At 55.4% G+C, this 13805-nt stretch overlaps 4 protein-coding genes across 4 annotated transcripts; 3 read left to right on the top strand and 1 right to left on the bottom strand.

The window, feature by feature from the left end:
* Positions 1 to 218: 218 nt before the first annotated feature.
* On the top strand, positions 219 to 1732 carry ALT_9666 (uncharacterized protein; the record flags this gene model as incomplete). The annotated part of the gene is made up of 6 exons (XM_089600664.1): positions 219 to 343; positions 385 to 533; positions 644 to 830; positions 889 to 1116; positions 1181 to 1583; positions 1640 to 1732. 6 exons carry the CDS (start codon positions 219 to 221, stop codon positions 1730 to 1732), a joined length of 1185 nt encoding a protein of 394 aa, XP_089455161.1.
* A 45-nt stretch (positions 1733 to 1777) lies between these two features.
* ALT_9665 (uncharacterized protein) lies at positions 1778 to 2322 on the top strand (the record flags this gene model as incomplete). Its single annotated transcript, XM_089600663.1, has 2 exons — positions 1778 to 1912; positions 1960 to 2322. 2 exons carry the CDS (start codon positions 1778 to 1780, stop codon positions 2320 to 2322), a joined length of 498 nt encoding a protein of 165 aa, XP_089455160.1.
* A 717-nt stretch (positions 2323 to 3039) lies between these two features.
* Positions 3040 to 10539, bottom strand: ALT_9664 (type I polyketide synthase; the record flags this gene model as incomplete). The annotated part of the gene is made up of 11 exons (XM_089600662.1): positions 3040 to 4233; positions 4303 to 4478; positions 4527 to 4799; positions 4860 to 7179; positions 7240 to 8514; positions 8575 to 9038; positions 9098 to 9221; positions 9280 to 9502; positions 9561 to 9981; positions 10052 to 10414; positions 10470 to 10539. 11 exons carry the CDS (start codon positions 10537 to 10539, stop codon positions 3040 to 3042), a joined length of 6903 nt encoding a protein of 2300 aa, XP_089455159.1.
* A 469-nt stretch (positions 10540 to 11008) lies between these two features.
* Positions 11009 to 13307, top strand: ALT_9663 (SDR family NAD(P)-dependent oxidoreductase; the record flags this gene model as incomplete). Its single annotated transcript, XM_033564399.2, has 4 exons — positions 11009 to 11352; positions 11416 to 12163; positions 12387 to 13030; positions 13106 to 13307. 4 exons carry the CDS (start codon positions 11009 to 11011, stop codon positions 13305 to 13307), a joined length of 1938 nt encoding a protein of 645 aa, XP_033420290.2.
* Positions 13308 to 13805: the final 498 nt, after the last annotated feature.

Below are 13805 nucleotides of genomic sequence, written 5' to 3'. Positions count from 1 at the left end.
AGCAAACGCTGCTAAAGGGCACATTGGCTTATGCATGGTGCTTTCACATAGTTATCAAAATTTCCGACCAAATTTTCGCTCACAGATCAATGTAAGGCGTCTTCGTCGGTGATGCTGGCTGGCGTATTTAGTTTCTATTCCCTGCGCTCGGAGGTTGCAGTACGACAATCGTATTCGCTCCAAGAAACAGGCGCGTGACGTTGCCAGCACCGTCGAACATGCTATCGCCAGTCTGTAGGACATGCTATCGACAGTCTGCGGGCAGTTGTCGCAGGCCTGGCAGTGCTGAAGGCTGGAGGGTGCTACGAGCCAATCGACCCATCGACACCAGCCAGCCGATTGCGTGGGATGATTCATGAAATGAAGGCTCTGACCTCCAACCAGAACTGCGAGCGGGTCGACGGGCATCATAGGCCGGGTGGTCATCCTCAACGACTTCACGATCACACACATGCCCCGTTCCGGCACTGAATTGCCTCCGCCTGTCTCCGGGAGCGCCGCAGGATACATCATATTTATCTCTGGAAGCACTGGTACCCCCAAAGGACGCAACAGGTGAAAGTGAAGCCTCACGCACCTGCTGTCTGCGCTTGGGACGGCCACTTCACGTATGAGGAACTTGACCACCTGGCCTCACACCTAGCCATCCGTCTCATCCAACGTGGAGCCGGTCCCGAAGTGTTTGTCCCAATTCACACCGAAAGGTCGAAATGGACGTTGGTGGCCCTTCTGGCAGTATGGAAAGCCGGGGCTGCATTTACCTTGTTCGATCCCTCTCATCCGCAGGAGCAAACAACTCTGCCCGTCAGTCGTTACATGGTCCCCATGGCGTATGTTCCTCTCCCGGATTTCCCTACCAATAAATCAATGAAGACGGACCGACCCCAGCTGCGTGACTTGGCCATCCGATGGAGCCAGGAAGAAATGGCCGGCCGACCATCCGAAGAGAAAAACGCCGCCTCGCACCGCCAGGGAGCAAACGATCCAGAAGCTCGTCTCCCAAACCTTGCATCTGCCCGTCGACCAGGTTGGACTCATCGACAATCTCATCATGCTCGGGGGTGATTCGTTTCATGCCGTCAAGCTCCTGCCTATCGCACGGGGGCGAGGGGCTCAGTCTGTCCGTCAAGGACATTCTCAAGCAGTCGGTGCTAATGAATATCGTGGCTCATGAAGACAGCCCAGAGCTGGATGCGGCTGCGACTGCTCCTACTTCCAATACTAGGGTCAGCAGTGCGACGGAACCTTGTGGTCTACTTGGCATCAACGACGCCGGGGCATTCATCCGCGACACCATCGCCCCTCAGATAGAGTTTACTGCCGATAGCATTCTCGACGTCCTGCCCACAACAGAGTTCCAGGCCGAGTGTATCCTCGACTGGCCCCTGTCATATTTTGTGGTGACGATGCACGGCCCTTTGGATAAAACACGTCTGCGAGCTGCCTGTCAGTTGCTGGTTGAACGCCATGAGATCTACCGGATGGTGTATGTTCGCCACGGGCCGGCCACCCTTCAGGTGTTCAGACACATCCCTCTCCCATTCTCGGAGATGCAATACAACGAGGGCCAGGATCTCGACATGGTATGTGAGGCCAGTCTGCCGCTCGGGCCCACGCCTTCTGGAGTTATACCCTAAAGGACAGCCCGCCGCCCATCCGCCTCCAACATCTCTCTCTCGGCGCAGAGCCCGATGATCACACAGCCGGGACGCTCATCGGCCTCACTGACTAAATCTCCCTCCCCAAACTACCCCCGACCATCACTACCGCCACCCTCATGAAGGCAACAACCGCCCTACTCATGCGCCTCACCTACGAACGCGACTTGGTCTTCGCACAGGCTGTCAGTGGCCGCAGCGTATCCCTTGCCGGGGTCGAGAGTATTCTCAGCGTCTGCGCCAACATCGTCCCCGTGCGTGTCAAAGTGCATCGAAACACACCGTCCTGGACCTCCTCCAGAACATTCAAATGCAGCACATCGATGCGATCGAGTACGAGGCCACGGGGATGTGCGAGATCCGCCGGGTCTGTCCCGTGTGGCCGGAACACGCGCCGCTGGGCTGTCTGACCGTCGACGTGACGCCGCAGTTCGCGCTGGGCTCGGTGGAGTGCAGTACACGACTGTTTGGCGGCGAGTTCAAGCGACACTTCCTGCATGTGGTGACGTCGTCGCGGGGCCATCGCACAGTGGTGCAGATCTTTGCGCCGAGTTGGTTGATGAATTTGTCGTGGTGTAAGCGAGTTATTGCGCAGCTAAGTAAGACGGCCAATCCGCTTCGTTTGGTGACAGAGTGTCCGGATCAGTTGATTTTGAAAAATTGAAAACAGTTAAGAAAAGAAAGATTGGGGGTGTCGAGGGAATGAATCAGTGGTGCATAGAATGCTGGTTCAATGATATGTTCTCGGTTGCATGTTGCATCAGACTTGTTTACTACGGAGTAAGGATAGAGGGCATTGAAGGAATTCTCAGACTAACTTACTGACTCGTTTCTAATAAGCTCATGGCTAACAAGGCTACCAAGTCCAACAATTGTAGATGTAGGATATTAATCAGTACTTTGGTAGACATTACTCTATAGTGCTGCCTGTCACATCTGCTTGTACAGTGGTGTTAGTAACATAGTGTTTCACAAGGCTTGTAGCCAGGAGTCTTGTTGTTCATATGGATGATAACCAAGAAAAATTAAGTGACTGATTATAATAAGAATCTCAGCATATGAAGGCTTGTTGTAATAAGAAATATTATACAGCTGTAAAGTTCAGAATTCTCAACACAACACCAAACCATTAACTACCCCTTGACCATAGAAATATAGCAATTCCTTATTTTCCATATTTAAGTTTTGTATCAGATAAATAACAATACTTTCAATGATTATTTGTACTGATCCTGATCTGATCAAGGGTAGATACTAGGTAGCCTAGGTTTGGCTTCCTGCCCACTCATCCGTCCTCAACCCAGACTATTTACATATCTATATATTCCCTGAGTGAAGTGATCTATGTCAATCACTATTCACACACATTGCCACCTGCTAATCAGTTGCCAGAAATGACGCCCAGATGCATGGCCACCACCTCAGCCAATCCTTTGAACGTCAACGAGGGCGACAGCAAGTTCTGGAAAGAGAACTCAAGTCCAAATTCCTTAAATAGCCAGTTCCTCATCTCCGCACCAATCATACTGTCTAGGCCGTAGCTCGCAATGGAGGGTCCATTTAGGTCAAAGTCCTCAGCCGAGATCAGCAAGATACTGCTGACACGCCGGGCGATGTATTGAGCAATCACGGTCAGGATATCGTCGCGCTCTGCAGACCCTACACTCGCAAGGAGACTCTGGAGCCCGTCTGACCGGGAGGAGGACGAGGATGCAGTCTGGCCGATGCGCTCCACCTCAGCTCGGAGGTGGACGAAGCGGGCATCCTGGTACCAGTAGGCGTCGACCGTCTGGTCCGAGTGCACTGCCTTGGCCAATTCCGCCGGTTCAAGACCCAGGATGATTTGCGTATCCTCAACCTCTTCCAATGACGCCACCGGAGACACTGCGCGGGACATGGCGACTTCGAAGCCGCGCAGCATCTCCTGCTCGTCGATCCCGTACATACCCTTGCGGAGCAAGGATGTCTCGATGGCTGCATTTTCGGCCACCACCCCCACGTCCAGCACCATGGGAAGCACCAGGGACACACCCGGCCGGTTGTTCAGCCGATGCTGCCAGGCCAAGGTATCCAGGAAACTGTTGGCCGCGCTGTAGTTGCTCTGACCGGGGTTGCCCAGCGTCGCCGAGATGGAGCTAGTCATGACAAAGAAATCGAGATCGACACCCTGCAGCGCCTTGGTGAGGCTTACGGCGCCCAGGACCTTGGGATCCACTGCCGCCTGGAAGCTGCGACGATCCATCTGCTCAAAAACTCCGTCCCGCAGGACCATTGCGGCATGGACGACGCCCCGGATGGGACGCTGGGCCTTGACCTCCTGGACGACGCGGACCATATCGGACTCAGACGCAGCGTCCGCACGGAATACCCTGACAGAGGCACCAGCGGAAATGAGAAGATCGACTACATGGGCCGCCTCTGGTTTGTCGGCACCGGTACGCGAAACAAAGGCAAAGTGTTTCGCACCACGTTCCATCATGAAGCGGGTTAGGCTGCGGCCCAGACCACCGAGGCACCCGACGAGGAGGTAGCTGGCATCAGGGGAAAAGGTCAGACGTAACGGCTTGGGAGCGACCTATACGAAATTCGATCGTCAGCAGTTGGAGCCGGTATGGGTGAAAAAAACCTATCAACGCAAGCTTACCCGTACAAGGCTGTCATGGTAGCGGTACGTGACGACACCGATTTTAGTCGCCGGGACTGCGTGGAGAAGGTTGTTGGACTGACTGAATTCGCTGATATCGTGCACAGACGCGATGTCGTTTGCCAGCCCCGGGTATTTCTGCACGAGATCTAGCGTCCGTTGAAGGACCTCAGACGCTGCCGCGGTATGCAGTGTCTTTACGCTGGTTGGCATGAACGACGCACCACGAGAGAAGGGTAACGGATCTGGTGCAGAATCCAGCAATGCTTCATTCAAGACGAAGACGCTGCGAGCGGGAAGCTGCCTCCACAGTTCTTGACTCAGGGGAGAAAAGTCGTGAGCGAGGATGACCCATCTGCGGCCCTTTTCACGCACACTTGTACGGATATCGTCGGCAAGGAGGGCACTGCCGTTGTCAAGACTGAATTTGCTGATGTATTCCTGTTGCTCTTCTGGAGAACGGGCGAGGAGGCTAACATCCCAGTGCATTGCCTTGCCTAGCCAAACCAGTGCATGCAGTGTGGGTGCTGGACCAGGCAGTGCGAGGATCTGGTCACTGCTGCTGACACCCGTTGTTGTGACGCACATGTTGACCACCTTGGAAAGTGCTGCTACACTCGCCAGGATGGTCGTCATGTCACTGTTGGCGGAGTTATCCCAGCGGATGTAACAAGCAGTCCGTACGACAGTGGTCAATGATTCGGTCGTGTAGCCAATGACCTGATCGCCCGCCGCAACATCAGCACGAACTGCGGAGCCACAGCGGAGCACACGACCGGAAACCACTACTGGGCTATTAGGAGTGGTCTGCAGCTCAGATGCAAGGACCTGGATCTCAATCTCGTCTGCCCCGAGGGCGGATGATGGTTCCGGCTCGTCGTACGTCAAGCTGAGCTGCCCGTCTACAATGGAGGATTTGAGGCGGACGCCGTCTGGCAGTTGCTTGACCTCAGAAACGTGAGAGGCGAGGGAAGCAGGAGGCGCCCATTCTGTGTTCAGTTGGTGATTGGGAACCACGCGAGCAATATTCATTACCCCTTTGTGCAGCCAGAACTCGGTATCCTTGCCCGAATCCTTGGTCGGGGCGTCCCGCAACACACTGAGAAGGCCCTCTGCCACATCTGCCGGCTGTTCCTCCTGGTCGACGTCCAACTGCACAATCCTTGCTGAGGCCTGCTCGGACCGGATGACACGCAAGAAGCCCTGGACCATGCCTCCGAAGACGCAAGCACCTTGTCGGACGCCTCGGGTCAACCAGACCGTGGGTAGATTGGCCCGGATCAGGGACTTGAGAGCTTCAAAGGATTGGTCACTCGGCCCGCTGAGCAGAGTACCATGGCGGTCATCGATGATAACGACTTCATTCTCTTGGTTCCCTGGAAGAGTGAACCGGTCCACGGTCGTGCTTTTGACAGTATGTCCCTTGTCTGACAAATGGGCGATAAGGTGCCCATCCTCGCTCTGACTGGATGCATGCACGATAGTGACATCCAGTTGCTCATTCTGAATAGCGTCCATCAACCTGACGTTGCCTCGGGCGAGGAGCTGGACAAGACGTGCTCCCTTCTGTGGATCCGCAACAGGAACCTCGAGTACTGGATACAGAGCATTCTCATCCTTGACGCCATTCACAACAGGCAAATTTTCGTCAGGCCCCGACTGAATCAACCATTGGCCTTCCTTCATCAGCCCCAGGATCACTTCACGGCCCCCCGACACACTTTCATCGACCACCACCAAGTCCAGGGGGCCGGCAATTGCGGCATTCGAGCTCTGTGAGTCCTCAAGTTCGCTCATCTGGACGGCACGAACACTGCAGGATTTGGGGAGGACAGCTGATACTGCATCAATCACGTCAGGAGTATGCTGGCCGCATAGCAGGACTGCCGCGAGTGGATGCCGATGATGGATCATTTGAACCATTGACACGAGGACCTGCGCCTCGGATGACCCCTTTGGCCACACCGTGGGATATGACGATTCCCGCAGTCGAGCAACGTCAGGCTTCCAGGAAACGGTCGCGAATGGAGCTGGGTCGATCGCATTGCTCGCCGCATCCGCCGGGACCGCCGCCTCGTAGGCCACACAACGCAGGCTCTTCACATCGACCAACACGCGGCCGCTCGGTCCCCTCAGTTGCGTGTGCGTGTTAAAGTAGCGGCCTTCACAGCTGTCGGTCCAGGCTACTGCCGTGCCCATGGATCCTTCTTCCCCGTCGCTCGGGAACCGCAGCGTCACTTCCTCCAGACGGATGGGTACCACACCCCAGGGCATCTCCTTGTGTTTGCCGCGGTGGATGGAGATAATGATGAGCTGAAGGCATGCGTCGATGGTGGCGGGATGGATCACGTACCGCGACTCATCCTGAACGACATCAGAGTGATCCCGCACCCGCACCTCAGCCTCGGCGTGCTGGTATCGGCGATCGGTGCGCACCTGGCCCAACTGTTGGAAAGTTGGGCCGTAGTAGAATCCTACGCGGTGGAAGGCTTCATACCAGCGTTTGCCCGGGACGCGCTGCGTGAGTTGGGATGGATCCACGGGGTGTTCATACTGATCCTTGTCACAATCATCAGGGCTGGCGGATATCTTGCCACGGCAGTGAGAAACCCACTTCCCCTCAGAGAGTGACTCGACGGAAAAGGCATACCAGGGAGTGCTGTGGCCTGCAGTCGGCTGCTGGTGCGTCAGGACATCCAGTCGCAGGACAATCTCCACCCCCGCTTCACTCTCCGGAACCACGAGCGCTGTGCTGATATCGACATCACGCAGGCGAACCTGTCCAACCTGCCATTGTTCCGTCTCGGCCACCTGGCGCAGAGCTTCGATTGCCAGCGACATATGGCCCGCTGCCGGGAAGATGGCGGCACCACCGAGCTGGCACAATCACGTCAGTCCTCGAAGTCATCATAACCGCTACAAGAATGGGGAGCTTACCGCATGGTCCTTGAGCCACGGAAGATCGCGATGACGCAGGACATTACGCCACACCCGCGACTGCGTCGACAGCCCGGTGACCTGCCGGCCCAACAGATCATGACGAGGCTGGATGAGACTGCGCTGTTCTGCACTCGCCCGGGGTTCTGCCCAGTAGCTTTTCTCGTAGTTCCACTGGTACGGCGGCAGATCCACGAGCAGACGGTGTGACTTGGGCATCCGAAATCTGAGGTCTGTCTTGCTCTCCTCGACTGCATTCACAGCCTCCAAATCCACAGGATAGTTGGCGACAAACAGGGCGCCTGCCACCGACAGCAGTTGATCAGCGTCATCTTTGCTGCGCACCAGCGAGGGAATATATCGCAGTTGTTCGAATTTATTGGAGAGGCAGATCTGCTTGAAGGGACCAGCCAGAGCCGAGTGCGGCCCGACTTCAACGAGGCATTTGACCTGCTGGAAGGCAGGGTCGGTTCCCAGGATGCGAACCGCGGTGTCGAATAGAACGCGCGAGCGCAGATTATCGCTCCAGTATGAGGGAGGAAGCGAGTCCGTCGCCATGCCCACCGGCTGGCCCGTCACCGAAGAGATCATAGCTGATCGGGGACGGCGCCAGCGTAGATCATGCTTGCTGAGTGTGACAAGAGCGCGGGCCAACAGGTCATCGTACGCCGCACCGACCGCCGCCATATGAGGTGAGTGATAGGCTCGTCCCGTCTTGAGCTCGCGCGCAAACACCTTGGCGTTGTCGAACTTTTCCTTAACCTCGCGCACATACTGGGGCATTCCACTCAGGGTGACACTGCTGGGGGAGTTCTCGCAAGCGATGCACAGTTGTTCCGGTGCATAAGGAGCCAGATACTCACCTACGGCATCCACTCCCAGTCCGACGGCCAGCATCGACCCTTGGCCGGAATGTCCGTGGACGGCACGACCGCGGCAATAGGCAGCGAGCATGGCTTCAGGAGCGGATAGAAGACCGGCAGCATACGCCGCGGCGATCTCCCCGGACGAGTGTCCCACACTGACGGAGGGGGCCACACCCCATTCGGAGAGAAGGTCCACAAGCGCAATCTGGACAGCTGTGCAAAGGGGCTGGGCAACTTCAGCCTCGTTGATGGTGCGCGAGACGTACTCGATATCGCCTTGGAGGAGATCAACTAGACGGAAGGAAGGGGCCGGGTCCAGGCGGGCCAGGATGTGGTCAAGTTTCTGGATCGTTCGAAGGAAGGAAGGAAATGTCTTCGCTGCTACCTGTCCCATTCCTGCCCATTGCGCCTATCAGGGCATGTTAGCAGTTGCACCGACCTTGCTCACCATAGTAGGACAGCTACTTACGCCTTGACCAGTGAAGAGGAAGCCGACTTCGGGAGCCACAGGGAAAGCCACACCAGACTGTACTGCAGACTGATCAAACACTTCAGTCGCTTGAGCATCACGAGCGATGGCAAATGCCCTTTGTCCCCATCGTGTTCGGTTCATGTTGAGGGTGTATGCCAGATCCATCATGTAGTAATCCCCAGCCACCTTGCTGATAGCCGTAACATTTCGTGCGAGCGTTGCCTTGTCATGAGCCGAGAAGCACAGCAGGAATGGTCGATCATAGGAGCGCGTATAGGGAGCATCGCGCTTGGCACGGGCGTGCTGGTACCAGGGATAGAGAGCCTCGACCGACTCGATAATGACATGACCGTTGGTGCCTCCATAGCCAAAAGAGGAGACGCTGGCTCGACGGACGTTGAATTCCTGGGGCCATGGGGCGGTATCGACATTGACCTTGACGTTCCACTCCTTCTCGTGAACTACGGCATTTTATGTGAGTCAAAGGAAAAGGAAAGAAAGTCGACGAAGGTAAACGTACTGGCTGGATTCAACCGCTGAAAGTGGGCAACACCGGGGATCACACCGGCCTCCGTCATTAGGGCAGCTTTCATGACGGCAAAGATGCCACTAGCGGCCTCACTGTGGCCAATATTCGGTTTAACCTGTACCCTAGTGTCAGTTGAGACCGTCGTAAAATGTCCAGGAGAGGGAAAAACATACAGCACCCAAGAGGAGCGGCTTCTCCGTTGACCGGGTGTCGTTCATCGCACTGGCAATGGCCCGGACTTCGATTGGATCGCCTACGGGAGTTCCCGTTCCATGCAGTTCGGCATAGGCAGTGGCATTCGGGTCTAGTCCGGCCTTCTCGTATGCCATCCGGACGACAGTTTCTTGCCCTTTGCCGCTGGGATGGGTGATGCCCATGCCTTCGACCTTTCCGTTTCTGTGAATGACACTGTTAGATCTCAGATTCCGCGGCCAGTCGGAGAAGAGACGCCTACGTGTTGACTGCACTTGCTCGAATCACTCCTCGAACGGGATCCCCATCCCGAATTGCATCCTGGAGACGCTTCAGATACAAGGCACCGGCCCCTTCGGCGCGGCCATAACCATCAGCCGACGCATCAAAAGTGTGGCAGGTCGAAGTGGGGGAGAGTATTCCAAGTTTGGCTGTGTTCATGTGCTGGTCGACGGTGATGATTAGATTGACTCCACCGACGAGGGCAGCATCGCAGTCGCGCGCGCGAAGGGCGTTGCAGGCGTTATGGATGGCATAGATGGACGAGGAGCAGGCGGTGTTGATGGTGAAGCTAGGGCCTTTGAGGTTGAAGATGTTGCCGACCCTGTTGCTGATGATGCCAGGGTCCACTCCCGTGGCTGCGTAGTTGTGACGGAAGTCCGGGTCGCGGATTGACATTTGTTCTATCAAGGCATCAGTATGCTGAAGACAAGGGGGCAGTACTTGAAAAGAGGAAGGTATGGATAGACGCACGGTAATCCGAGGTGAATGATCCCACAAAAACAGCAGTGTTGGAGCCTGCCACCGACTCCAGTGAGAGTCCAGCATTTTCCAGGCATTCGTAGGCGACCTCCAGGATCTTCCGTTGCTGGGGATCCAGCCATTGGGCCTCAATAGGGGTCATGTTGAACGCTGTGGGATCGAAGTCCTCCGGACGGCCATCCAGGAAGTATCCGCCGGGCACATTGAAGGAACCCGGACGCTCCAGGTTGGAATGGTAATAGGCATCGATATTGAAACGGGATTCGGGAACTCGCGAGGTCTGGCCGGATTGCTTTTTCACGAGCATCTCCCAGAACGAGGAGGGAGAGTCCACCCCACCTGGTAAACGGCATGCTGATACTGGTCAGATTGCGCAGACAACAGATGATCATGTCTTAACGGGACTCACCCATGCCACAGATGGCGATTGGCTCCAGCATAGGAACATCTCCTGGTGGGCTATACGTGCGGTGAGGCATTGTGGAAGGAGATTTGGCAGTCGAGGACAGCAAGCGGTATTGACTTGGAAGTGATGGTACAGTGATGCTCCTTCACGAAGGCGTCGTTGGCGGTGATGGTGTCGAGATACGGCGTAGAAGGGCTGATATAAAGCAATCCGTCGGGACACTCTCGGGAGACTTCAATACGCGTCGGTGGCTGCAACGAAGAGAAAGCCCCGAGAAGGTTCGAGATCGGCTGCAATCAACATCTCCGTAACCCGCTTGTCCCTTGCAAAGCAGCGTTCGGGCCACATTGGCCGAGGTTTTTGGCCGCAAGTGAAACTCCTCGCTTGATGAAACGGTCATCACGGCCCGTTGAGCCCACCAATTGTACTGGCACTCTTGAACTAGGTGCCGTCAATAGAAGAGAGACAGCGAGCCGTCATCAACAGGTGCATCTTCCCGGCAGAGAACGCGTGCAACTTCCAAAGCAGCAAACGGTCAAACGATGGAGCTTCCACTTCTTCGATTCTACTTCCACGGTCTTGCTCTCGTGGCCACTCTTCTCCTCTGGGGTCTTAGTGCCTGGAATGGTACTGTCAAGGCCCTTATTCTCGCCGTGTATCATGCCAAGTTGGCCGACGGAACTCCGCTACAGACGAGGTACACGGGAATCCAGCTAATAGACGTACCCATTGCCCTTCTCGTGGCTTTTTTCTTCTACGGCACCAACGGCTCGGTCCCAGGCTATCAGCTCTTCTTGCTTGATGCCTACTCCACGTTGCAATCCGCGTTTATCTGGTTGTATGTGGAAAGCTTCCGTCAGTCCGAGAAACCCAGATGGATTGCTCAGTGAGTGCTTCGATCAGCCATTTCCAGGCGCCTGTGGACAACCGCACTAACGAAGCATGCCAGGCCTGTTGTCTTCGGTCTGCTCTGGCAGGGATTTGGGGCCGCCATTTCCTTGCCGTTGTATTACGCGCTGCATCTGTCGTGGCTCCTGAGAGCACCACAGGCCGCCACGAGCGCTGTCGACCCGCGAGGCGCCAGAGTCGTTCACGCTGGGTTTCTGCTCGGGGCATTCTTCCCCGCTGTCCTTGGAATGCTGCCGACCTGGACAGGCGCCGCGGCTCGGTCGGCCAGTGACCACCAGCGCATCCTTGCGGCGTGGCAACCAGACCCGCTCTGGGTCTCGTGGGTTCAATTGGCGCTGGCATTCGGGCTCAGCCGTCTTCGGCGGACCGAAGCGAGGGGTCCTTCCCCGCAGGACCGTACCTCTTGGTGGATACGGGGTGCATACCTGCTCGCGGCGGCATCGTCAGTCTCCGGACATCTTTACACCATGGTCACGGCGTTATCCGATCGCCAGCTCAGTCTGTGGCACATGTACATCCCCTCCAGTTGGTATGGACCATCTGGCGTCTCGGATGATATCTTGATCCGAGGACCCTGGCTGTTTCTGCAGTGGGACCTGATCATCATCAGTCTGTCAAGTGTCTCCTGGGTTCTTGCCATTCTCCACCAGGCATTCGGGAAGAATTGCGGGCTTTGGACGCTCAAGGTGGGCCTCATATTGGTGCTTGGGAGCGTGCTGATCGGGCCGGGGGGCACAGTCTCACTGGCGCTCGCCATAAGAGAGGCCCAGCTGGAACGTTCGAGAAAGGTGCATGCTCATTGGTCATAGTTTTGTCCGTTCGGGGGGACGAACATATTCCTTTGTGGTAGGTAGTTCCAAGAAGAAAGGCCCGGTGGCGAATCCCGTCAACGCTTCACCCACTGGTGCCGATTCGGGCCGAGCCCCGAAAGGTAGTGACAGACATAAATTAACATAGCTTCTATTAATACATGAACATCCATATACAATAATCTTCTCGCTAATAGCTTAGGACCGCTCACAATTAACTTTTGTTACGCGTATGATGTCAGACCTTACCGCAAAAGTCATCGCCATCACCGGTGCTGCCTCAGGCATCGGCCTGGCAACCGCCAGACTTCTCGCGCAACAGGGTGCCTTCCTCTCGCTGGCCGACATTAATAAGTCCCGGCTCGGAGAAGTCGCAGCTGAACTTCGCAAACTCTATCCCAGTGAGGTGCTGAGCACCGTGGACCCCGTTCTTACGACCGTCCTAGATGTCCGATCCCCGCAGGCCTGCAACGACTGGATTCAGAGGACCGTTACCCACTTTAACCAACCTCTATCCGGAGCTGCAAATCTCGCCGGCGTCTTTGGCAAGAGTATTGGGCAGGAGGTCGGGGCGATACGGAACTTGACAGACCCGGAAGCGGACTTTGTGCTCGATGTCAACTGTCGGGGAACGTTCAACTGTCTGCGAGCGGAGTTAGTACATATGAAGACCGGCACCAGAGGGCGCCAGGGAGGCAGTATTGTCAACGCGGCGAGTATAGCGGGGATCATGGGAGTCGAACACAATGGCCCTTATGTGGCGAGTAAACATGCGGTGGTGGGATGGACACGGACGGCGGCCAAGGAGGAGGGGAAGAGGGCCATCCGCGTCAATGCCATTGCTCCGTAAGTTGATGCTTCATATTCTATAGCCAATGAATATGCCTTTCAACAGAACACTGATCGTGAAAAACCCCCTAGTGGAATCATTGCCACGCCGATGATCAGTCAGATCGAAGCAGCCGCCGGAACGACAGAGCTGTTTGGAGCAGGAGATCCGGGAGCATTGGCCCGAAAAGGCGACCCTGAAGAGGTAGCTGCAGTGGTTGTGTTTCTGCTCAGTGACCAGAGTAGTTTCGTCAATGGTGTGGTGCTTCCAGTGGACGGGGGTTGGATGTGTTGATTCCAATGTAGTTATAAGGGTGATATCCAGTGTTTTTTTGGCATTCTCTGTCCTGTATATACACTCTGAATACGTTCAATATTGCTTAGACTGGAGTAGAAGCCGGTCGTCTCAGTGCCCTGCTAGCAATGCCACCATCAGTATCCGTTTATATATATATATATATATATTGCAAGTTATACCAATCGGCCTGTAGTATAATTCTAGCCCTAGAGGTATTCTGTTGCTAAATTACCTAGATGCCTCGTCTCTGCTATACTTAAGTGCTTTCGAACTAAGTGAAGGATAGAAACTATGCACCATTTGGTTCTGCGCTCTAGACAAGAAGGCAAGTTATTGTGGAGCGAAGCAAAGCATGCTGCATGTCTTATCACATCCCTTCTTACCTTCCTGTCTTGGCGCTCAATTTGATTAGCATAGAATCAGGCTTTTGATCCTCTGATTGGCCCACTTTCTAGTATTCTGATTGGCTCATAGAAACTGTTGTCACGAGCTCTC

This window comes from Aspergillus lentulus (assembly GCF_001445615.1).
Source record: "Aspergillus lentulus DNA, contig: Alt17, strain: IFM 54703, whole genome shotgun sequence".
NCBI lineage: Eukaryota > Fungi > Ascomycota > Eurotiomycetes > Eurotiales > Aspergillaceae > Aspergillus > Aspergillus lentulus.
Note: the sequence above shows the minus strand (reverse complement) of the source record. Positions and strands in the feature narration are given on the sequence as shown.